The 25631-nt window shown below is 38.6% G+C and overlaps 1 protein-coding gene across 1 annotated transcript in view; it reads right to left on the bottom strand.

Moving 5' to 3' along the window:
• The window catches only part of slc45a4a (solute carrier family 45 member 4a), a 70518-nt gene that overhangs the window by 7150 nt on the left and 37737 nt on the right, over positions 1 to 25631 (bottom strand). The window contains exons 4-14 of the mRNA XM_042505996.2: positions 10896 to 11084; positions 6980 to 7159; positions 6572 to 6762; positions 6289 to 6475; positions 3259 to 3714; positions 2880 to 3151; positions 2601 to 2762; positions 1673 to 1772; positions 1487 to 1567; positions 1272 to 1402; positions 1062 to 1130 (exon numbers count right to left, since the gene is read on the bottom strand). Of these exons, the coding sequence (XP_042361930.1) occupies positions 1062 to 1130; positions 1272 to 1402; positions 1487 to 1567; positions 1673 to 1772; positions 2601 to 2762; positions 2880 to 3151; positions 3259 to 3714; positions 6289 to 6475; positions 6572 to 6762; positions 6980 to 7159; positions 10896 to 11084 (2018 nt within the window). The remainder of the gene's footprint in view (positions 1 to 1061; positions 1131 to 1271; positions 1403 to 1486; positions 1568 to 1672; positions 1773 to 2600; positions 2763 to 2879; positions 3152 to 3258; positions 3715 to 6288; positions 6476 to 6571; positions 6763 to 6979; positions 7160 to 10895; positions 11085 to 25631) is intronic.

Here is a 25631-nt window from a genome sequence, read left to right as displayed (position 1 = left end):
CAATATTGGACCGTAAAACTTCAAATAAAAGCCTAGTCCCAATTAAACGCCCAGTCACTTTTACAAAGCCCAGTGTGTCTCCACCTTTTGACCACCTTTTCTGGTTGCCATGCAGTAGATAGATGTTATTGTATCGTGCAGAAGTTCTTTGGATGTATGAGACCTGCTTGTTGGCTACCAACTGGAGATAAAGTTAGTTAGCTGCTTAGGTCACGTATGTATATATATGTTTAAACTTTTGTTAGTATGGACGTACTACACACAATATTAGATTCTCTACAATCATTCAGTTAATTTTACTAAAACCATGAGCACCTGAGAAGACTATTACTGGCATAGCAAACTAACGATGTACAAAAAAGAGATTAGTAGATGAAGAAGACTTTTTTTTTAAGTGAAGGAAAATTGTCCTGTGAATCATATTCATTATTATACATTTAAAATCATTTTGCAGATTTATTATAATTTTATTATTATAATCATTATAATTTCTCACTTTCCATTTTTTATTTTTCTTACTCATTATTGTTTTTTTTGTTTTGTTTGTTTTTTGTTTTGTTTTTTTACGAATGTTCAGTTATTTTTGTACTTTTCACAGATTTCTTGCTAACTTTGGGGTCATTATCATTACAAAGGTTTCAAAGGGTTAAATGAATAATTTGATTGTATTTACTATGCTACGCTGAGCAACAGTTTTGTGTAAAAGGAAATAAAGCCTGTCCCACGTAAACACCTGTCCCAAATATAAGCCTGTTGAGTTCAATAATTTAAGCAAATAATAACCTGGGCTAATAATTGAAGTTTTACTGTATTTATGTTGATAGTTGTTAAATACAGGTAAAATTATTTTATCTATGTATATCCTCCTTCTCTATACTTTATACATTTTATATTCTCCTTTCCTTTTTTATTCTATGTTTAATGTTGCACTGAGCTGCTGTAACAAGTGAATTTCTCTAATTTTATCTTATCTTATCATAATACCGTCCTTTCAGCATACTATGGCATACAAACATGAGTGTGTGCAATAAAGATTTCATAAGGACGATATGAACACTCACCTGGCAGGATAAAATTGCACAGTCGATGCCAAAGCCTCTGCGGGAGTTACCAGGACTGTGCCTGATGTACTGCAGGAGGCAGAGACAGTTATTGAAAGTTATAAATAAAAAACAGCTTTTCACATACGGGGTGTTAAAAAAACACTGAATATCACCAGACTCATCAAAACAAACAAACAGATGAAACAAAGAAGACGAATGTGTCTGCACCTCTTTCATTTCGTGATACTGTCCCAGCAGAGCATACGGACAGTAGGAGATACTCATAGAGACGATGCCCATGCTGCTGATCATCACCATGGCAACATACACATTCGGGAAGATTGCCATAACAGCAGTTCCTATGGAGGAAAATAGAGGAAAATCGTCTTAGTAGCTGCTCACATGTACTTTGTTTGAATCTATTGCTGTACTGTGGTTCATACCGATGGCGAATGCAAGAGTTCCCACGATGTAGATGACTTTAATGCTCAGGTCAAAGTTGTCGAGGTACTTCTGAAGGATGGCTGGAAGAAATTTTAATTGGTTAGGGCAAAGTTGAATGTTGAGATGGAAAACAATGCAATTTACAGCCAGAAAAACAGTTTGAAAACAAATTTTTTGTGTGTTACCTGAGCATGTGGCAGCAGTCAGGGCATAGATAACCAGTCCCCAACATCCCATCTGAACTCCTTTGTGATAATCCTCCAACAAAGTAGAGTTTGCAGGAGCCTACGAGAGAGAGAAAATCAGTCTTTCACTGAGCTGTGGATTAACTAAGACAGAGACAGAGTTCAGTTCATATTAAAACTGCCGTAGAAAGCTTGACCAGACATAATAGAATAAGAGACAAAGTCAAAAAGAAAAGAGACAGTTTTGTGGTAGCTTCTTTTTGACAAAAATTCAGGGCAACAATTATTTAGGATTTGTCGTTGCAGACATTCAAACACATCCACACATGCATAATAGTTGACGCAATGTCTGATAAACTGTTGTTGGGTTTTTGCTTGACTTTTAACTTTTTATAGATTTTTATAGATAGATTTCACTACATTTTTAAATGCAGGACGAGTCTGTTCAGCAGAGAGTGAAGGCTCTGCAAAAAAAGCTTGTGTTTAGGTCTTCAGTAGTTCTTCTTTTTTTTTAAGTTTATACCTTGAATATTAATCTTAGCTTGAAAAAAAGGTACATTTCTTTGCAAAAATAAATGTAATGCTGCAATATAAACAAAATGTTTTTTTTGTAATGTTGTATTGTAATGTTATTTTATGTAAAATTTTTCTCACACCAAATATATTCTAAAAGGCCTTGGAGCCCCTAGAGGGGGTCGGGACCCCCAGGTTGGGATGCGGTGCAAATAGAGATTATGTAATGCAGCAGAGAACAAATGTAATGCAGCAGAGAACAAATTTTGCAGTAAAATTATGATTACTCTCACTTTATTTTGAAATGTCAAATTCCGACCTTGACTTTGACAAGGTCATCAAACTAATTTAGACTGAGGCAGTTGTAGGGTTTTATCTATATATAAAGTGTATGTCTGTGTGTGTGTTCTCCTACGGTTGGATCTCCATGGTAGATGACTTGTCCCATGAAGTCAGTAAAGAAGACGGCCTCGGCGATTATGGAGAACCAGGTGAGCAGGTGACAGGCGCACAGTCGCAGCAGCTCCGGAGGCATCTTCAGCATGGAGAGCCACAGCAGACGCACGGTGGTCTCAACCTGAAGGCAGCAGATAACATCAGACAATATCCTGACAGAAAGAGACACTGAACATACAGGGAAGACAGATAGGCCTTGATTGTTGCCATGGTTACAGGTTGGTAAAATCCTCCTCACCTCTCCCTCTTCACTCTCTGTGTCTCCGCTGGAGGAGTTGGTGTTTCCGCTGCGGTGTCTGTTTCTCTGTCTGTGCCTCCTCCTGTGTCTGGCCTCCACTTCGTACAGGTCATTCATGCTGCGAGACGGCTTGATGAGGAAGGCGGCGTTGGCTCGGCGGTAGCGGTACCGGTGGCTCCCTACTCTACCATAGTAGGAGAAGGTGCAGGACGGCTGACGGTAGAAGATGTGACGGTGACGTGACTGTCGCATGGGAGCTCCAGTACTGGCAGCTGGAGGAAGAGACAGATTAATGATTAAAATTAAGTAGCTGTCTATTTATTTTATTTATTTTATTTTCATTCTCGAATCTCAAATTGCACATAACATGAAAAACAACCTTTGACCATTCCAGCGCGATGTGCCTGTCCTTTAGAGCTCAGCCTGTTCGTGCTAACTCTATCGGGATTCGTCACACTGGCTAACAGCCGCCCATTCAGCGTCCGCTGCTCATTGAGCTGATTATTCAGCAACGCCTCCTGACCGTCGTCATTTTCCATTTCCTGTAAGAAAGCCGAGAGACGGGAAATCCTGGGGTTGGTAGGGTGCGTTTGGTGGTTGCTGCTTTGGAGCAGGTCCCCACTTCCCGCACTGCTGCTGCGTCTGATGTTGCCGAACCGGGGCGGCGGAGTGCTGCGGTTGGGGTTGAAGAAGTTACTCGTCAAAGGAGGCGAGCCGTGGTAGGGTGAGAGGCGGTCAGCGAAGATGGACGGCTCTATGTGGCACAGGAACAACGCATCATGGTCCAGGTGGTCAAGAGTGGCGTCTGCCATAGCGAGAACACTGTCACTTTTACCTAGAGACAGATGAGGAGAGCGCTGATGAGTTTAGATGTGACGAATTCAGAGAAAATGATCAACAACGAAAAGGAAACTATCGGAAACTGACGGTAGCTGGTTTCAGTTGAAGATTCTGTTGCTACAGCAACACCGACTGGCACAGTTCCACAACATCCGCAGATAATTAAAACCTAGATACCTCACTGGCCGCTGCTCTAAGCTCGCCGCGTGCGTCTCCACAGGCGCCATATTGGGGAAGTCAAGATCTGCTCGTAAACAAATACATGTGTATTGAGAGATGCAGATTTCACTACAAAGCCGACTGTAACTCACTTAATTCTGAACTCGTTTTCATTTGCATTTTCTGCTACTTTAAATTTCATGCAACTTCAAATGTAGTGGAAGTATGAAGTTGAATGAAATTCAACTTGAAGCATGAAATTTATAGTAGCAGAAAAAGCAGATTCAGACTCAGACTCAAATAAAAGGCCAGTGCCTAAAAATTGTACTATAGTACTGTACTTGAATAAATTTACTTTGTTTACACGCCATCATTGGATGTTGCTTAATCATAAGTCAGAGCCTGCATGTCCAGCTGCTGTGGCTATAAAGAGGATGATTGCCTCCAGTAACTGAAATTAAGTCAAACAAGTAACCAATATCACATTCCCCTAACGATGTTTATTCTAAAACAAATTTTATTAAAATCGATTCAGAATGAATCGTGTTACAGTCCATTTTTTAGTGAAATCTTTATCTTTCAACACGTGTATTTGTTTACTACGAGATCTTGACCTCCCCAATATGGCACATATGCAGACGCACATCAAACTCAGTATCTATGTAGCCAACATCTATGGTTATATCCACTTTTTTGTCTGAGACCATACATGTATTGCAGGCATTTTTATCCATCCCATAAATGCCCTTGTTGGGGCATTAGCTGTTGGTACTTATTTATTTGGGATTATTCTGCTTTGTTAATTTTGTTTTTCTGTCAGCAACCAGCTGTCTGAAGCTAATGTGTTGCTAACACAATGAGTGGATGGATGAACTGAAATTTATCTCAAACTTTTGAAAGAATGAACACATAAACATACAGACAGATCTGAAAAGGTGTAGGAAGAAATGCACACTTATTAAACCTCACCCCTTCTCCAGTTATTGAAAAATAATGTCCTGCTTTCATATCCTAATAAATTGAATTTCTTTAGCCTATATAAACTCTAAATAAGTATATTTAAACTATAAGCTATATAAACTAGCCTATATATTACTATATGTAAACATATTTTCATTACTTACATGAAAATAGGAAAAGACATATTACTACAAAACAGCACAAAATAAATAATCATACAATATCTCATTTGATGCTTTACCTTTGGTCTAGCTGTTATGATTATGATATCTAATCATTTTTCAGTTCTTATCACTTTTGTTTATTTTGTTGCTCAATGTTGTTTTCAGAGTTTCAAAACTGCTGACAGTAAAATGTTATTGAAGGTGTGTTTTGTTTTGCGTAGCTGTCCCGATGTGTGGGAACAAAAACACGCAGACATGCAGTTCTCTGTATGAGAACTGGTTGAGAACCGCTGATTAGAGACACAGATACGAGATAAGACTCTTATGTTCTTGTTAGATTAGGAAATTAATTAATCAAAATGGCCTCAAACTATCTACTGTAAGTGGCAGCGGATAAAGCTAGCTGCACTCTCTAAATAACAAGGAAAGGAGCATAATTGCTTCCTCTATGCCTCAGAGATGAAGGACCACGAGATACTGCTATTCCACACTTGACTTTCGATCCTCAGTTTCTTTGGATTTTAGCTTTTACTTATTGTAATGTTATAGATTGTCGTCTATTTTTGTCAAAAGAGGCTGGTCGCATGGACTGTTTGATTTATGGTTTGATTCTGGAATGGGCAACTACTATATGTAATAAATTATTTTTCCCTTTTCTGCAGAGCCTTATTTTTGTAAAAAGATAAGTTAAAGAAAAGAAAATTCCAAAATGCATCCTATGAGATTTTTTTTTCAAGGAGTTGTTTAACAAAACATTAATTCCAAAAAAAAAAATCAAAACTTTTCTAGAGATTTTAGACAGGGTATTTTTTCACTTAACTGTGTCGTCCCTGGCCTGGAGGAGTTAACTACCGTTTTGTTGACTTCATAGATGCTGAATGAGGTATTTTATGTTCACTCTATTGGTTCCATTTGTTCACACGCTTGTGTCTTGTGCTTATTTGTTGTTGTGATTTACAGTAAAACAAATTCTTAACTATTATTTGGATAATGACGCAAAGCAGTTTCAGGTGATCATCAGTCTCAGAAGTCCTCTGATTGGATAAGAATAAATTGAGGCAGTCTCTGTTTGTATATATACAGTATATATAGAAAAGTTTTGACACTGCCATCATACCTCATGAAGATCCGAAACATTGTTGTTCTTTTCTTCTTCTTTTTTTTGCTCAGTAAGTATGTGTTCGGTAAACGGTACAGTGTGTGTGAGTTTCTTTTTTGTTTTTTGGATTTGAAGGGAAAATGTGTCATTCAGATTCAGCAAAAGAGGCAAAAGTCTGTGAACTCACTTCTCACAAGCTCCATCTCTAGGAAGTCCATGTCCATATCCCCACGCTCTGACTGGTCGTCTCCATAGGGGTCATAAAGATCGTAGCTGTCCAATGTTTCATCCTCTCCAATCAGCTCCAGCTTGGGGGCCAAAAGTCCAGTCCTGCCATTGGCTGATGGTTGTGGGTTGGGGCGATCTGGAGTCTCCTAGTGAGAGGACAGAAAACAAATCTTGGAGTTTGTTTTTTCTTTGACCCAAATGTATATTTACAGTGCACATACATAAACACACAAACGCTGTACCTGATCCAGCCTGTCATGTTGTGGCGAGTACTGCTGCTCCTCGATGCTGAGGAGATGTAACACCACAGAGATGATGAAGAGGATGGCAGCGAAGAAAAAGAGGATCTGTTCCTGGGACTTGAAGGCTGCTCCGAGGAAGGTGTGCGTCCAGTCTAAACCTCCGAGGGCGTAGCCGACCGCACCACCAAGACCTGCGCACATGGACAAAAGTTTAGATGCACCAAAGAAACATAAGCAGTAATGAACTGTGTCTAATCTCAATTTCTCTTGCAGCACAAGTTTATATCAAATTTGTCATTTTTGGGAGCACTACAAATTATAATACATTGTATATTTATGTGTATTAAAGCTACCACTGTCATTTTAAAATCTTGTGAAAGTTATATGTGTGTGAGGTGTTAGTTGTACCTGCTGAGGCGGCATGGATGTTGAGTGCCATGTCTTGTTCCTCTGTGTCCGCCACGTCTAGCAGGTACGCTCTGATTGGTCCCTCTGTTGCGTCTGCACAAAAGTCCAACACCACGACCCCCAGCACGGTCAGAACGATTCCTATTGGTTGTCTCCCCTGCTCGTCACCAAGCGACAAACCTAAAGGAGAAAGACATGAATGGGTGAAGACGTTGTTATTTGTCAGTGAAGAAACAGACAATAAAAGCTGTGATAGATTGATGGGCTTTTTTTTTTTTAAAGATCATTTTCATTTTAACATTACAGTTTTTAGATATGATAGATGTAGGCATGGGACATAGATTTCAAAAAGGACCAGTTTACCCGAAATACAAAATAAACTGTGAAGGCACCATGAATGCTGACAGGTACATACAGGTTTTGGAGCAACATATGCTGCCATCCAGACAATGTTTTTTTCAGATACGTCCCTGCTTACACAATAACAGGACACATTCTGCAAGTATTTCAATAGCTTGGCTTTGCAGAAAAAGGGTGCCAGTACTAGACTGGCCTGCCTGCAGGTTAGACTTGTCTCCCATTGAAAACACATTATAAAGTGTAAAATGTGACAATAGAGACCCCAGACTGTTGAACAACTACAGTCCTTTATTAAGCAAGAATGGGAAAGAATTTCTCTTCCAAACCTCAACAATTAGCATCCACTGCTCCCAAAGGGGACTTCACATAGTGGTAAACATGCTCCTGTTTCATCTTCTTTGGAACGAGCAACAGGTATTACATTTAGAATGAGTAAATATTTACAAAAAAAAACAATAAAGATATGTGTTTTTTGTTTTTTGGGGGTTGTTCATACATTAATTTATTTCACAACATTTTAGATATATTTACGCACGTAGAGGGATAACTGGGAAAATATTGCATACACTGTCATTACTATGACAACATTTATATTGGTAAGTCCACCCTTTGCATGGTCAAGGGACCACGTTAAATAGTTTCAAATGTATGAACATCTTGATATATCGCAATGTTTGTTAACAAATAGGACAATACATGTCAATATAAACAGATTATTTTTTTACTCTGATGTGTCTGTATTCAGAGCTGCACATGTGATCAATAGCTGATCACTGAGTTACAACGACTGCACAACACGAACACAAAGAAGTACACAAATGGGTCACTGCACATTTACAATACTGCTTTGCATGTTGTGAGTGACCTTGTGCGTCTCATTACATCTCTGTGACCCGTCCTGCCCTCGAGCTGCTCAATAATGTGTGTTTGTATCTGACAGCGTGCAATTGTATGTATGATAACAACACAGAGTGACATGGGGAAGCTTTAGTAGTGTGTGTATTCATGTGTTTGCATGTGTGTTTGTGTGTGTGTGTGTGTGAGAGAGAGAGAGGGCGATGTGATGCAGTATGACTTTACAAAATAAAATTCATTAACATCGGAGGAAAAAAAACGTTCATAGAAGGAACAGCAGAGTGTGCGCGTGTGTGCACGTGTGTGTGTGTGTGTGTGTGTGTGTGTGTGTGTGTGTGTGTGTGTACTTGATGTGTGTGTGGGACAATGGAGCTGTACAACTCACTAGCCAGGCAGACAGACAGGAAGTGAATTGTGATTGGTAGAAAGAGGGAAGCAAACAGGAAGCATTTCCCTGTGAACTGCCTGCTCCTGTGTTCCCATGTCAACACACACACACACACACACACTCACACACACACACACACACACACACTCCTACACAGGTTACAACAGTTTTCCCATGTCACCCTGTGTTGTTCACACACATTCATATATATATATACAACCATGGAAACGTAGTCTTTCTGTAATTTCTCCCACACTGATACAGGTCACTGCTCTTTTCCCATGGCGACCTCGCTGGCAAGGTACTCACACACACACACACACACACACACACACACACACACACACACACACACACACACACACACACACACACACACACACACACGTGCCCTAAAACGACCTGAGTGCCAGCCTCTGTATAGAAGAATGAAGGTAGGACAGAGCAGAATTGAATAGAACAGAATAAAATCTGCTGACATAAAACAGTTCACACAGCTCTCGTTCTTGTTATTTATAACTCCTTTGACAATTCATTTCGCTTTGTTCTATTTAGAGACAGTTAAAAAGGCCCAGTCTCAGGCTATTGTTGCACTGTTTCACCCATTTGGCCCACGTCTGTACATGGTACATGTACAATACTATATAAAAATAGCTGCAGAACCAATCAGATTAAATGTCAGTTTGTCTGATAAATTCAGCGACACAAACGTGTGTTTGTGTATGTTCATGTGTGTATAGACACACACAGTAAATGACATTACAACCGGAATATGCTATGCTGATGAAGTTAACCCAAATATCGATATCTGTGTGACATGATTGACAGCTGATCGATTTCATTGATTGAATCGGTTGAATGTGGCCTTGGAATGACATCTGGATGATGTAATAAGCTGAGGGTCAGACTGAGGGTAACATCAGTCTCTGTATGAGGACACACATCTCAGAGGAGCAAGCTTTCAGTGAGTGATGCTCCACTGAGGCTAGAAAGAAAGCTGTCTTTTCCTTTTACTTACATTTTGGCACAAGTGCATGCTGGGTAAAACAACAGCATCTGCATTGTCAGACTTAAGGGTTCAATTTCCTCTATGGCCGTGAAAGTCTCTCGTGGTTAAAACAATGATGTTTGGGAGATTGCACTGTTAAACCTCTGTACTTTGTGGCCAGGCAGTTTCTCCCACTTGTGTTTTTTTTTTTTTGTATATTTGATTTCAAACTGGAATAGCATTATAAAAAAAAAAATGTGTGTCGATTTGATTTTTATGTGTATGTCTTTCTCAAATGGTCTGCTTTGTTGTTAATAAATGCCCAGACACACCAAAGCCACATCAAAGAACTATTGAAACAAAGGCTAAATGTTGCATCGTGTCATGTGTCTTGGCCAAAAACACAGCACAAAGACTACAGCGAATGACCAACTACCATGGACACTCTGTGCCTGCATGAGAGGACATAACTCTCCATACCAGCATGTGGCCATAGTCTGTATTCATCATTAAAAACATGAAACCAGAAGGCAGACATGAAGGCTTCAATACGCTATTAAGCAAGTTAGCACATTAACAACACAACGATATTCACTGTGCACACATGAACAATGACACAAATATTTACAGTTTGTGCTAAAGACCTCAAAATCTAAAAAAAAATTAATCTTACCTAATATAAAAAGTGTTTTTTTTTAAATTCAGACCCTTTTAACTTGAGTCATATGTTTGAGTGATATCACCAAGAGAAGGGCTCCACTGAAACGGAGGGCCAACCAGTGCTGACTGTGCGGGACAAACTGCAAAAACTAAGACTAAGACTAAAGACGCTCACTGACGGCCCGACATTGTCAGACTGCCGACCTTTGGCTTGGTGTGTCAGGGCCTTAGAAAGCAGGTAAAACACTTTTTACAGATTCTCCTTAAGTGAGGTATTAGTAATAAATTTAAGCCATAAGTACCTTTTTATGAAAAAAAAAATCACATTTTCCCCACACCTTACATGCAATTCAAATGTTTAATAATGCCCTCAACCCCTTTAAACCCACATAAATGATATTGAAGTTTATAAATAAATAAAATGATAGGAGAACTTAATCATTGCTCACTAGTTTGTGTCTATATATTTACATAGAGTTTGTCATTTCTGGATCTTAACTACCAAGCTACCACTATGACAGCTCTTCAGTTGACTGACAAGATTTCAAAAACAGATCAAATGACCAGAGAGAAGCAAAATACCTGATAAACAATTTGTGCTCTCTTCCTCCCTCACACACAAACTTTAACGCCTTTATTATAAATATCAGTTAACACACACTCACCTATCAGCGAGCCATTCAGAAACAGTGCCACTCCAATAAGTGTCCCGATACAGAGAGCCAGGATGAACGGTCTCCTCCTTCCCCATCGCAGAGTGCAGCGGTCGCTGGCCGAGCCGATCAGAGGAGTGAACATGAGGCCGAGGACGGGACTGAGGAACCACGTCAGACTGTAGTACTGCTCTGGTAGACCTGCACACACACAGACAGACAGGTTTATAGACAGTGAAGTAAACAAGTAGAGAGAAGTGTGAGCTCTCGCTCCAGGGATTTAAAATTGATACAGCTGATGAAAGATAACCAAAAAAATAAATAAATAATTGAAATTTGACCATTGAGTGTTTCTGCTTTCCACCAGGGGGTGCAAGTAGCATCCTAATTTGAGTGAGACTCATCCTTTTTGACATGGTTTATGTTAAATTAAACTAGTTTCTTTTTACTGAAATTAAATATTTACATATATATACACAAACCCTGTGGTTCACAAGTTGACATGGTAAATAGTCAATTGTGGTGAATTAAACTATTGTACCTTGAAAACAAACACAATAAAACATCAATCATTGATGTAATCGCGGTTTAAGGGATGAAACTTTTTTTTTTAGAATATGACTTCATTTATATAATTAACCAAGTTCAAACTTAAGAGTGATCACTGTCTGGATAACTGAATAAAACTATGGCACTGTTGCTCACGTTAATCAGAGTTATGTTGATGACAATCTGATGATTTAATTTATAATATAACAAAAGATCAACATTTTTAGGTAATTCCTATTTATGATCACAATGTAGTTGCAGTCACAGGTGACGCACACAGCAGCCGTTGTGTTTGTGTTGTCGCCTCAGTTATCTGCAAGTTGACATGAGACTGACTTTTTCAACACCATCTATTAAAACACACTCAAAGAGGAGAATGTCACGGCAACGGTACATAACAGGAGGGTCTTATCTCGGGTCTAATGAGTGTCTGTGTGAACATTCACCATGGATTATCACACAAAGGACCGCAACAGCTACACCTGCATGCAGGTCAATGCAGAGAAAATGAATAGGAGTGCGGAGACTCAAGTTTCTCTGGCTTTTGTGAGTAACAGTCAAAACATTAAATGCCCCAAACAAGAGTTTGTCCATCAGGATTATTGTGATTATGAACGCATAAAAGGCTGAAACTAATGTGTTTGTGCTTCTTCTGTTGAAAAAGATTTAAAGCTGTGCTGTCATTTTCCTGTCATTTCTGACTTCTGGCACTTAAATAGTCTCATTAAATTTAACTGAACTTGAAAGCAGGAGCTCATAAGGAGTAACAGAGAGTGATACTGGCTAATAGCACAACACAGATGAAGGGCAAATAACTTTTAAAGCCTTTAAAAGATTATCCATTTTCAATTTGATGGAGCAGCTTTAAACTAGACTGTTATGTGCATTTGACTTTGGTACTAAGCACATCTTTCATCATTTCTTGTTTAAAATTTCCGTCGCCGGAAACCAGGTGAGGATCGCAAACACACATCGCATGACAGGATCCAAAATTAGGGTGGAATTAGGGTGGATCAATGGAAATTACTTTGTTCCTTTAGCTGTAAACATCCCACACACACATACACAAACACACACAAACACACACAGGGTGGAAACACATACTTAACACCCTTTGCTTTCAATAGCTCTCAATAATATCCTACAACACCTTGCATACACAAAGCTGTCACCAACTAAACTAGTTAATTAATACCTCCTAGAACTGAATTAAAGCAGCCGCCAGGGCAGGAGACACACCGCTTAAACACACACTCATTTACATTAACTGTTCGCACATGACCTGAGATCAGAGCTACAGTAAATGGTAACATAATATTTCTAAAAGTGGATGGAAATGTTTAACAATAATGTTCTAAATTTACTAATTTCTGAAACATTTATTATCTAGTAGCTCATTGCCTTTTTCCCATGTTTTTTGAAAGAAATTGCAACAATTTGCCAAGGGTTAAACTTGTGAATGGTATCTGAGAGAAACACAAGGAAAGTAATGTCACTCCAGGTTTCAAAGGGTTAAATAATCTTTCCTTTTTTTTATTAAATAATATTTGATCAAATTCAGACATCAACCATATTTAAAACACAGTTTAACACTGACTACAATGAACATATTACAGCTGTACTGGATTTGATCCCTAAAATGTTGTGAAATCAGGACATTGAGAAACACGTACCAACAGATTAGACTAATTTGAATCACAGGTGTCGTCAGCCAATCAGGATCGAGTATTGCGGTTGTAGCTGGACACCTGTTTTTGTAATTCAAGTGGGTGTGCAAAAGCTGAATCATGTTGTGTTCATCAAAGCTGTGAGTCACTAGCAGACTATTAGCTCATCTTTGCTTGTGCAAACTTTGTGAGTTTGTTTTACCCCCAAACTGTTTTCTGTGACTGAAATCTGGCAGTTTACATGTCCTCATTAGACCCTTGCTTGAGGCCAGGTGTCCTAAAATGTTTTTGTACTTGACAGTTAAAAAACCTTGCCTTAATGTAGCTGATAGCAACTGTATCAAAGAATAACATTCACAGGAAAATTATATTGCTAGCAACTGCTGAAAACTGGAGGATGTCAAATAAGTTCAATACATTTAATACAATTTCCAAACCACTGTGACATTATGTGCAGACTATAACTTATAAAGATTGCCTCCAATTTTTCACACCAGCAGCAACACGTCTTTAAATTCACCCAAATCATTAACTTTTAAATTTGTGAAACGGCATTAAGACCACCATAATTATCTACTTTAAAAATATTTTGAAACTCACATTATGAAACTGAATTCATAGCCCAAGGACATTAATTTGTAGAGATAATCTCTAGTCTGCTCTTGTCTATTGAGCTCATAAATCAAACATGTTTTTTCAGTGCCAAAATAACATCAGACTATGCCCTCAGACTCATGATTTCACTGAGCTGCTGAGAGGAGGAAGAGGAGGATGAAGATGAGGAGGAGACAGACTGTCTTTTAGCTGAGTGAAGTCAGCTGAATCGCAGATAATTAAATCAGGACTTTATCATCATCTCACTGTCAAACTGCTGCTTAATGTGACTCAATAAGAAAGAAGACAAATACATTAAATGACATTTGGCCGCCACACTATCTTCCGCATACTGAGACAAGAGGCACAGACATCTGAGTCCGTCCAACTCTTGGTAATGTCTCCGCCTGCAGTTTGAGGGTACGCCAGCCTTAGTTGGCTCAAATAATGATTAATGGCTCTACTTAAAACTTTGGTAAATACACCTTTGAACAAACTTAAGAAGTTTGTACAATTAAACAAAGTGTTCATCATTTGCAAACTGATACATTTAATGATTTTGCTACTCAGGAAATTAGATTATGTGTGATTTTTCCATTTTATTTTATTTAATGGGGACAATGCACATTACATTTACTGCCTTATTTGAGCGGGGGCGATCAGGTTGAGGTTGAAGAATCTACTAACTGTAAAAACTACAAATCCAGACTGTACCACAGCTCCAAGGATTTAATATGTATTTTAGTTTTGAAAAGATGTTTTTATAGAAGTAGACCTGATACGCTTTTTCTTTTTGTCATATATATAATGTGATAATGGTAGATGTTGAGACAAGCTGAAGTCAGCTCGGGATGGATGTTTTTATATGGTAATCTGCTCCAGGCACAGTACTGCAAGTGTTTGCAGTGTCTGCAAGGAAACATGTAAACTTGGCCGCTGATTTCTCTCTCTAATTTCTCCCCAATTTCGTATCATATTCCTGCTTGGACATGCTTGGTTGTGTTTAGAAGCTTTAATTGGTGATTTTTTGACGTAAAAAGTTCCACTATACTCACTTACGATCACTCCCTGGCTACAATGACGGTGCAGAGACACTGAGCTATGGAAGAAACGGAAATGCTGACCAATCAGAGCAGACTGGGCTTTTTCAGGTGGGATATTAAATGAGACGAAGTGTCTCAGGCAGAGGATGAATACAGCTGTTCGAGCACAGACGCTATGAGGAAAATGAAGTGTTTTTCAGTCATTAAGGCATATAAATACAATCTAGTAGCAAGCATGAGCCTGAAAATGAGCCTCGAGAGCTCTCCTTAACCTTAATCACGGTTCAAGATGTATTTCTCTTACTGAAAACTAACCTTATTTCCTAACAGCACGCCAACAGATAAAAAGGCATTTTTGTGTTTGTTCAACTCTACGTAAGAAGCAAAAGTAGTGTTATTTCCAAAGAGTATTCCTGTAAGTGACTGCAAGCCCTAATCCCATTTTTACTTTTTATTAAATCTACAGTAATCCCAAAGGAAGAGAGACTGCAGCAGGATCAATATGAGGAAGATGCCACTGATATTTCATTCCTCAGTGAACAAAAATGGAAGAAAGATGGAGAGCAAGAGCAAGTTGATGGCCATAATTTGATTGAGACAACATTAGACTCTTACACGTTTAAAATGCCCATTCATATTTCGACAAATATCAATAACAAAGTGCCGTGGCGTCTAATTATGAAAAGCCTTTGTAAAAACGTCCCCACTTCCTGCAGGAGTTACAGTCTGGGGTGTGATCCAGTCTGTCTGGAGAGTTCACCTGCTGACTGAGCCAGTATATCCAGTCTAAGAATTTGACTGGTTCTTGGCTGCACAGGAGACATATATCTAATTTGTTTGGTAAATTCAGGGAAGTTTTGCATGACTCAACACAGTCAGTGTCTTTGAGTGTGATGCTGATGGAGATTTTGTAAGTATTTGACATTTTCTGGAAGTTTTGGGGAGGAGGTTGTTTGTTTGCAAAATCCTGCTGTTATGTGAAAACCTCCCTGCTGCAATTATGGCAATGTTCATGTTTTCATCACATGTTTCTCTAAGACAAGAATGATGGTCTTGTGTGATGCTGAGCCAGAAAGTTAACAAGATGATTTCAAATGATAAAACAGTACAGCTTAATTTGAAATGTCAAGTTACAACACCAAAGCTTCCAAATGAAGTTGGGTATTTTCCTCATCTATTTAAATTATGTTCCACAGTCAAACTTAGGGGATGACTCGTGTGGTCATGAGTTACTGAAAAAGTGTCACCTGTGCAAACTATGGCTACGCTCATGCTCAATTAGGATTCATTGCTCAGATCCAATGAACCCTAACACTAACCTAGATTCCAGTGCGAACTAGTCAGAGTCCTGAACTGACCGACATGCGCAACAAAAACAATCACAAAGACACAGCACACACACACGGAGGTAAACATGGAGGCTACAGAAGTCAGTGTTTACAAGTGTTGAATATAAGTCGATGTGAAGCGGTAGCCAGTGAATTTGTGAGCAAATTATGACGAGAACAAGGAGAAAGAGAGACAATTTTGTTATTATGGCTTCATGGAGATTGTGGGAGTCCATCAACATCTTAGTCTTCAAAATTTCTTTTAACAGACAGATACAAAAAATAATGTTCTTCACTCTGAATATCAGCTCTTCTCCTCAGGCAAACAGTCCCCTTAAGCAGAAACAACCGCTTCAGAAACCCCTTTGTCCAGCTATCCATTAAAGCTCTCAACACCACTTAAGCTTGAATGTGTACGGCTGTATTTCTTATTTTGCTGTTCAGCACAATATTATTGTAATGCGTGTTTGGTTTCATGATACGAATGTGCAACCGATGAACGTATTTGTTGTTTTTATTGTTGTATTTTACTGTGTTTGGATGAATGTGTTGATATTTTTACTGTTTTTATAATGCTGACACTGTGAAGTTCAAGGCAAATTTCCCACTGGGACAATAAAGTCTATCCTTTCCTATTCTTGCTAAGCGATGGCTGTTACCTCTAAATGGAAGTGTGTGTGTGGAGTCAGAGCCTGGAGCTGTGGGACTGTGACTCAGTAGTTTCACTGGAAAAGATTTGCAAGGAAAAGCATCTTCTGAGAAACTATGTAGGAGTTGGGTGTAACTGGTAGGTGACAAGGTGGATTGCCATAAGTCATCTAATCTTTTTGTATTAACTGATTCCTATCATAGCATTGTGATTAATGTCCATCTAGAGTAACGTAAAAGGCACACGTATTACGATATGACTGTTCACAGTGACTTTGACTCAAAAATCAGCCCTGTGTCTGATTTAGGACAACATTTCAAAGTGTCCCAAATCAAAATGAAAACTATCAGATTACATGTGTTTTTGCTGTTTGGTGCATGCCACATTTTTGCCTTTATGTCTTTGTCAAAAGTAGAAAAAGGACAAGAAACATGGGGAGAGAGCAACAGACATCCCCAGCAGGAATTCAACACATGCACCTTTCACCACTCGCATTGTGTCTCAGAGTCACTTTGCCCTCACTTGAAACTTTTACAGGTCCTGTCGCTGACTGTCAACCTCTGTGTTTCTCATGAATGGGCCATAAACAAGTCTTAACCCCTGTCGCCGTGGTGACCAGGTCTTGGGAACCCTGTCACCACAGAGACTCCATCACCTTCACTTCCTGGCTCCTAATATGGATGTGTCATTCACACAGGGCTTCCTGTTGTGAGGTTTGTTCAAACTAAGGAAAGCTTTGTTTCTCTCACATTTATTTTTTCTCTCACACACACACACACACACACACACACACACACACACAGCTATGGATAAACATACCCGGAAAAATAAGACACTAGTATGCACACACACACACACACACACACACACACACACACACAAAGAGCATATACACAATACCTGTTACAACTCAAACACAGTCATAAAGCAGGAGACAAAGCAGCAGATAGGAATCTGTCTGTCTGTGAGTTTGTCAACATAAAAACAGGAAAACAGTTTCTAGTAAACAGTTACACCCCTCTCTCTCTCTCTCTCTCTCTCTCTCTCTCTCTCACACACACACACATACACACACACATGCAAACAAAACAAAAAAACTCATCTGCAAAATAAAGACATGTCTCTGTTCCCACAAACACACACACAAACAGACATACTGTACAGTCTTACAGATCCATAAGAAACACACACACAGCTGTGTTCCCACACACTTCTACTGCTGTAGGTACACACACATACAAACACACACACCGGGAACAATACAGAGAGAATAAAGTCACAGGAAGTATTTCAGAAAGTGAGAAAAAGAAATGAGAGACAGAAAGAGAGGAAACAGGGAGAGAAGGAGTGTGAGAAAGGATTAAGATGAAAGAATTTTTTTAAAAAAAAAAGGGAGGACAGTGAGGAAAAGGTGAAAGGAGGGAGGGAGGAAAACGTGGAGGACAGAGAGAGGGAGAAAGCCGAAAGGATGGAAAGACTAACTGATAGTGTTCATATCCAAGCAGTCAGACGGCTGTGAGCGTAGCTGATTGATCGTGGGAAAGAAAAGTGCACAATCTGCTCCATCCATCATCAAAGTGTTCATTCTACTACGCACATTTCCTCCACACACACACACACACACACACACACATTAAATATGGAGCTCAATGTGTGACTGTTGGAGTACAGACTGCCCATTCATCACAACTGCTGCACAGTCTTTATGTGTGTTTCTCCACGTAGCGTTTGCACTCAGGAATACACAGACAGTAAAACTTTGTGGTTCCACTTCTAAAGCTTAAATTTTTAGATAAAGTTTGTTTGACCTGGGAGGAGAAATCAGTCAGATACTGAGTTTTTTAAACACCTCAGGAGGAGAAAACAATGTGTTGTAGAACCACAAGATCCAGAATTTGAACTCAAAAGGAGCTCAATTTTTTTTGCCTTTAAACTTAAATTAGCATTTTCTACGGTGTATAACTGCAGCCTTCTTGAACAAATGATGCCCAGTGTTTGAATGAGATCAGTTGATAGAAATGTTACAAGTTCTCTTAAGCTGCAAATCTTCACAACAGTCCTCTCCTTGTTTTTTACGGAAATCCTGGACTGTTTTTCTGTTTTGGCATGTTGCACATTAATAGCTCTGAAAATCGAAGTAGCATCAAAACATTTTCTTCATTAAACTTGTTTGGCATGTAGTAAATATCCTTTTTTTTATATTCTTGCTGATGAGCATACAAATATTCCCTAAACTCAATTAATAATTTATGATGGCTACCATTTCTCTGAGCAGGATTGACAGATAACATATTGAGATGAGCTGATTTAGATTAATGGACAATGGGGTTTATCTGGTTTACGTGTTGTGCGCAACGCACTGCTGGGAGATTTAAAAAGCAGCCGGCAGCAGGTAGCAGCTAACTTAAAGAAGACATGCGACTTAAAATGTCCACAAATTGTAAAGACATTGCGGTCTGCAAGCTCCTCACCTGACAAGCAGAGGATGGGATCAGCCGCCACATAACGGAGACAGTAAATGATTGTTATTGCCATGTTATGCCATTGTTATTGTTTAAAAAGGGCTGCAGACGCACGTTATATGTCACATAAGACGCTTATTTTGGTAAGTTACGTATCATTCCCATCACAACTTTTTTGCTTCTGGGACACCAGCAAGCTGTCTAAAGTTACACGCTGGGACGTCATCCATCCGTCCATCCACTCATCCATCCATACATCCATCCATCCAGAGGAGGAGCTGGGACGACATATTGCCGCCAGTGTTTGTTCTGTGCAAAAATACAAAGGCGATATAGAGTGGGGATTTCGTAGCAGCCCTGCAGGATCTCTGTGTAAAAAGGGATTTTAATGAATGCCCCTCCTTGCACTCAGTGGTATTTTTTTATTATTAAAGACTGTAGGCTTTAAAGAATAAGGCATGTATACAACATGTATACATATAAGGATGTGTGTGTATAACATTTTAATTGCATTTTATGTGAATTATGTTTTTGTACCTTGTTTTTTTATATTGTATGGTTTGGTATTGTGAAGCACTTTGCACTTTGAGAAGTGCTAGAGAAATAAAGTTTATTGTTATTATTATCATTATTATTATAGAATAAGGCTGGCAATAGTCCTTTTTTTCTTGTTGTGAACAAACTCTAATGAAAAGTCAAAAACGAATAATGACTTCATCTTTTGTCATCTATCTTCATATTGAGCGTCAGTATATCCACAGTCTTATATAGCTTTTTCCTCTGAGCCATAGGGCTCTATTGTTGTCAAAAAGCTATTAAAAACACATCTATGAGTCACACCTTTGCACTGTGTGACATGCTCTTTTATTAGAACAATCATGGGCACTTTATTTTCATTAAATCCTGCTGCCTTTCATACTCACCTTTGCACTCAACGTGCAATAATCCACTGCTGAATAGTTCCCTGCAAATGAACTATTTATTACTGTTTGAGTATTGTTTAAAAACTACAGAGAAAGGTTTTAATTACTTTATTTTTTTAAAAAAACAAAATAAAACTAAACATTTTTGACCTGCTTTTAAATGAGAGTGACACGGTGTTGAGAGATGATCTAAGTCTTTTTTAGTCTTTTTGTGAGATTTGTTGTCAATAAAAAGAACATAAAATATTATCAAACTTATCATTTAATCCATTTTCTTCTTAATATTTTCCCCTCACTGCCCAACCGCTTCTCCAACATGCTGACTTTAAAAACATCTTACACCACTGTCTATATTTTGGGTAATTTTAATTACAAAGTGAGTATAAATTCCCTTTTAAAAGCTGAATCCATGCACCATGAGGGATATATCTTTTCTCTAACCACTCCATTTCTTTCTGACTTTTCTTCTTCACCTCTCAGGACGATAACAATGTTATGTTTCTATCCGGTAAACAAAGTCCCTATCACTCACGTCTCCACCCCTCTCTGCCACCTCACTCTCCAAAACAAAAGTCCGATATCTTTTTCCAGCTCCCATAAACTCAAACAATCCAACTTTTTCCTCGAGAACCCACAAACATCAGCCTCATTCTCTCTTTCTTTCCTTCTTCTCTTCTCTCTTTCTGATCCCATTCTCCCATTAACACAAAACAATCCTTTCATATCCTGCGCAGGCGTGAGAAAACCGCACGAAAAATGACAAGCGTCCCCAAAAAACAGCCGGAGAAACGATGTGAAAGTGAAAAAGCAGGGCAGAGGTCATGAAGGGAAGAAAGTGGGCAGGAAGGAAGGAGGGTGAGAGCGAGAGAGTAAGAGATGGAGAGCACAGAGAAAGGAAAAGAAGGAAGCAGGTGTTTTTGATTAAACAAAACATGAGAAGTGAGTCAGGTGTAGTTCAGAGAGTAGGAGAGAAAGCGGTTAAATCCCACAGATGGACTTTGGGAGCAGATTTTAAATATTAATATTAAATATTATTCTATTATTGATAAGAATCTGGTTGAAGGTTTCGTGCCAACATGAGAGCTGCAGGCTGTCTCTGCAGATAAATAACAGTTTTGTATATGTATCTGCTTATATCAGATAAATCTAAAATGCTGCAAACATGCTGCTGTCAAGGTTTGATACCCATCAACAATATTTGTCAACTACAGAGAAACCAAATAGTATTTTTTTGATTATGTGTATCATTTAGACTGCAGTTTAAAACAGACAGTTCACCCCCAAAATAAAAAAATACAGATTTTTCTCCTGATTGTAGTGCTGTTGATCTATCTAGATCACTTTGGTGTTTTACTAGATGCTGGGGATTTTCCTAATTTCCCTGTGGACATTTAATCCTTTGAAACCTGATTTCTTTCAAAAACAGAAAGAAATTAGTTAAAAGTACAAAAAAATACCTGAAAATTAGATTTCAAAAAAAGAGACAGAACTGACCTAGAAAATATGTAATTATGGTCATTATAAATATAGGTTTTCCCTTGCCTGTTTCTTTTTCCCTAGACAGTTTAAAATTATTTTCAAAATCTACTTATTTTTTGTAATTTATGAAACATTTGTTACCAAGTTGCTCACTGACTTTTTTTCCCATGTGTCTGAAAGAAATCGAACAAGTTTAAATAAATTTGAAAAGGGATCCGAGAGCAGGAAAGTGATGTCACTAAAGGTTTCAAAAGGTTAAAGATTTAACATTATTTTACCTCTGCACCTTCAATCCTTGAATTCAACCATTTTCTTATGAATTGTCTTGTATCTGTTTAATTAGTTTTACATGCAGCACTGTGCTACAGCATGAGGTCATCGCGCCTTGTGCTATCTGCAAACTTCAGCCGACATTAATGGTCTCACGGACAGCAGAGTGGACAAAGGAAGACGCAGAGACAGAGAGGGAGAGACATTAAGAAAGAAGTGAGTCATTGTGCTTCCCAGCAGTAAGAGATGGTGAGAACATCAATTACACAACGCACACACACTCTCCAGCAACCATACACACTCACAGGACTCACACAAGCTGCACAGGCAAGGTCATCATTAACAAAGTGCTCAGCACAGTGAAATACTGAGTGATGAACGGCCGTGTGTGGCTTCGCTGATAACATCAAACTGCCAGTGAATCAATGCAGAAAGGATGAGTGATGAAAAAAAAACACAAATTGAAATACTGTAAGAGGACACTGTTTTTTGTTGCTGTTTTTTAAATATCCATTTTAAAACTATGGCACAGAATAAAACTAAACCCAGCCCCAATTTTTGCTTTTTCTCAAAAATATAATAATTTTCTGCCTCAATAAAAAACAGAAACAAAAGACTTCATCATTCGGGAAGTTTTTACCAGGAGCCAAATTATCAGGTCTCTTCTCACCAAAACAAACTGACCAAGTGATTTAAATAGATTAAAACATTAAAAGACGTAGTTAGGTCGGTTACGTAGGTTAAAAAATCAGTTAAAAAATCAGTTTTTCTTTGATGATTTCATTGGAGATGGCTTGGAGGTTTTAACAGGGAGCTGAATTATCTGCAGGGGTCTCTTTCTTTCCTAAATGAATGGACCAGGTGATTTAAACAAGTAAAAACACTATATAAAGCAGTTTCACACCAAAAATAAGTGTTTCTCCTATGGAGTTCAGCACAGAAGAGGTTAGAGCAGAGCTGCTGCTAACATTTGTTCTGCTTGTTTCTCTGAAAACATAAGATCCACACATGTGATGACTACATTCCTTCATCTGGTTGAACAGAAAAAAACAAAGACATAAAAAGTGTATCATAAAAATGTTTGTTTTTTCTTGTACATTTGCCATCAGTGGGTTTTTTACTGTGTTTTTCACACTAGTCTTCAAAATCGATTGTTAACAAATGTTAAAAAAAAACAAAACATAATTCTAGTCATTTTTTGACATTTAACTCAAAAATCATACATATTATACCTTCAGATTATGGTGTTTGTTGTAATTGTTTAACCTTGTGTTTTAGATTTAAGATTCTTTTATTCTCTAATTTTACTTTAAAGCTCCTGAAAGGTGCTAAATAAATGTAATATGATTATTAATAATATGTCTTGTCAACACAGACTGTCAATGTCATTCCTTAGAGGACACGGAGGATGGGCTCTACTTTGCACACACACACACACACGCAGCTTTGTATTAAGTGAAAACTGTTTTTTTAGTCATCCATTCAGCACATTTAACACAAAACAGGGCGCTTGTTATCCATTGTGTGTGTTTTTCTGTGCATAGGGGTAAAAACACCAACTGTCCTCTCTATGTAAAAAGTGGCATTAATATTACATGAAGCCTGCATGTATGGACACACGCACACATGCACACACACACAGCTGCTTCTAGTCAGCAGAGTTATGTAACACCACTGCAGTAAACGGGCTACCTCCCACTGTGAGAGACACAGACAGAGGGAGAGATCGAAACTGAGAGGGAATTTTAAGGCGTGAAATCTGGTGAATGCTGATTTACAAACATTCAAATGTATTCATTCAGCTCTCCTTTAATGCCTCTACCATCTGCCAGTTACATTAACATACGACCATCTGTGACTGACAGCAGGGAGGCGGGTCCTCTCACTGAGACTGACCTATCACACACAGGAGGCTCCACACAGCATCACCGACTGCCCTTTTGCTGCCTCAAAAGTGATCAATAAAGCAAATCAGCAGAAATGAGTCACTTATGTAACCGCAAATACAGTCGGGTCAGCAAAAAGTCTCTATAACGCTGCATTTAGGTGTCAATTAAGAATGACCTTCAACTTATAATGGACAATTGGCAAATATATATCATGTTAATGGTAAAACCTCCATCTCTCTGTCATAATGTTTCTAAATTATTATAACAAAAGTGATGTTTTCATTGGTTCAATTCATGCAGTGTGAAATTTAGAAGGACCCAGGGCTGCTGAGCAATTTTCTGATGCAGTAGTAAGAATATATTTATGGTGTTTTTTTCATGGTTTGTTTTCAACATTATTAGCCTTGCTACTCCTGTACCCTTTCCAAGGTGCATTGTAGCAATATAAAACAGAAATTCTGCCTTTATGAAATACCAGGTCTACATGAAATATCTATGAAATATCAGGACTACAGATGAAAATTTGCTTTGCAGCCACTGCATACATTTACAGTTATGTCCTTTTGTGTTTCTTTAAGCTCATAGTGGCATTGTAAATACCAAACAAAAGATACACCACCAGTGTCGCCACTGCATACACCCACATCACACTCTGTGGACAGGACACCAAGGTCTGGAGGGGACACCAAACAGCTAATGTTGATTAATCATAATCATAATTGTGAATTATTTAAATTTAGATGAAGCACAACTACAATAGGTACCATTAGACTATTAAAGGCTATATGATGTACGCTATATAAGGCTATACGATATACTTAATTGCTTAAAATAATAAGATGAAAATGCGCCAGGGCCATTAAGTAGAAAAAAGGTTTACTGGATAAATTGTCTCTCTTTCTGCTCATGCAATGCAGCTCTTTCTCTTGTGTCTCTCTTCCCCCATTCAGTCTTGTCCCTCTTTTTCATTTCTCTCTCTCTCCCCCTGTCCTTTACCTAAACTTAAATCCCCTGTTGTCATTCTGTGGATTGCTACAATGAAAAAAATAGAATTTTGGTCTAAAGTTATACTAAAACCACGGAAAGCGAGCAAAGCTGAAATGGAGGGATGTGCTACGTCTATCTCTCCTGCACTCAATTCAGTACCAGGGACAGTGAAATGGTTTGGCAGGACAAACAGTACAAAAAGCAGCATTCTGAGTAAACTGGTGTGGTCTTTTGATGATCATACTGACATTATACTGACTTTCACTTTCAATGTCGTTATCTGTCACAGACATGACTGAGAACATTTCTGTCGATGACCGTGCTGTTGAAAATGCGGTAGCTTGCAGGACTCCACATGAGTGTAGTATCAGCTTTTAGTTATGAATTTATAGTAATCATAGCAGCAAGCAGCTCTGCAGCAGCACTGCAGCATCAATGCTGTCTGTGTCACACAAACATGCCAACCACAGCAGTCAAGAGAGGTAACCATCATGCACTGCTCAGCCCGGGGTCCAGGCGTTGGCTTATATGCACGGATACCGACATGAAACAGTACAGCACCACAAAGCAATCTAGTTTAGCGCACCCAAATAGCCAGCGGCAGCTCGATCTAACTTACAGCCGTCATTTTCTGAGGCTACAGCTGTTTTACTGTACCATTGTTGTTACTCTCAGTCAGTCAGTATTGTTTGAGTTGTAGGAGATTCAAAGTTAGCCAGAAAGACACATCTGACCTTGATCACTTTGTTTTCCATGGCTGTTGTAATGTTGTTACTAGAAACAATGATTTAAAATCATACATTATATAAAGGGTCTGATGTAATTTGTAAATATTTAAATCACATGGAGACCATGACAATAAATTTGGTAAAACACCCTGACCTTCAATACTTTTGTGGGAAAAGATA

This window comes from Plectropomus leopardus, chromosome 17 (genome assembly GCF_026936395.1).
Source record: "Plectropomus leopardus strain MGB_pleo_1.0 chromosome 17, ASM2693639v1, whole genome shotgun sequence".
Classification (NCBI taxonomy): Eukaryota; Metazoa; Chordata; class Actinopteri; order Perciformes; family Serranidae; genus Plectropomus; species Plectropomus leopardus.
Note: the sequence above shows the minus strand (reverse complement) of the source record. Positions and strands in the feature narration are given on the sequence as shown.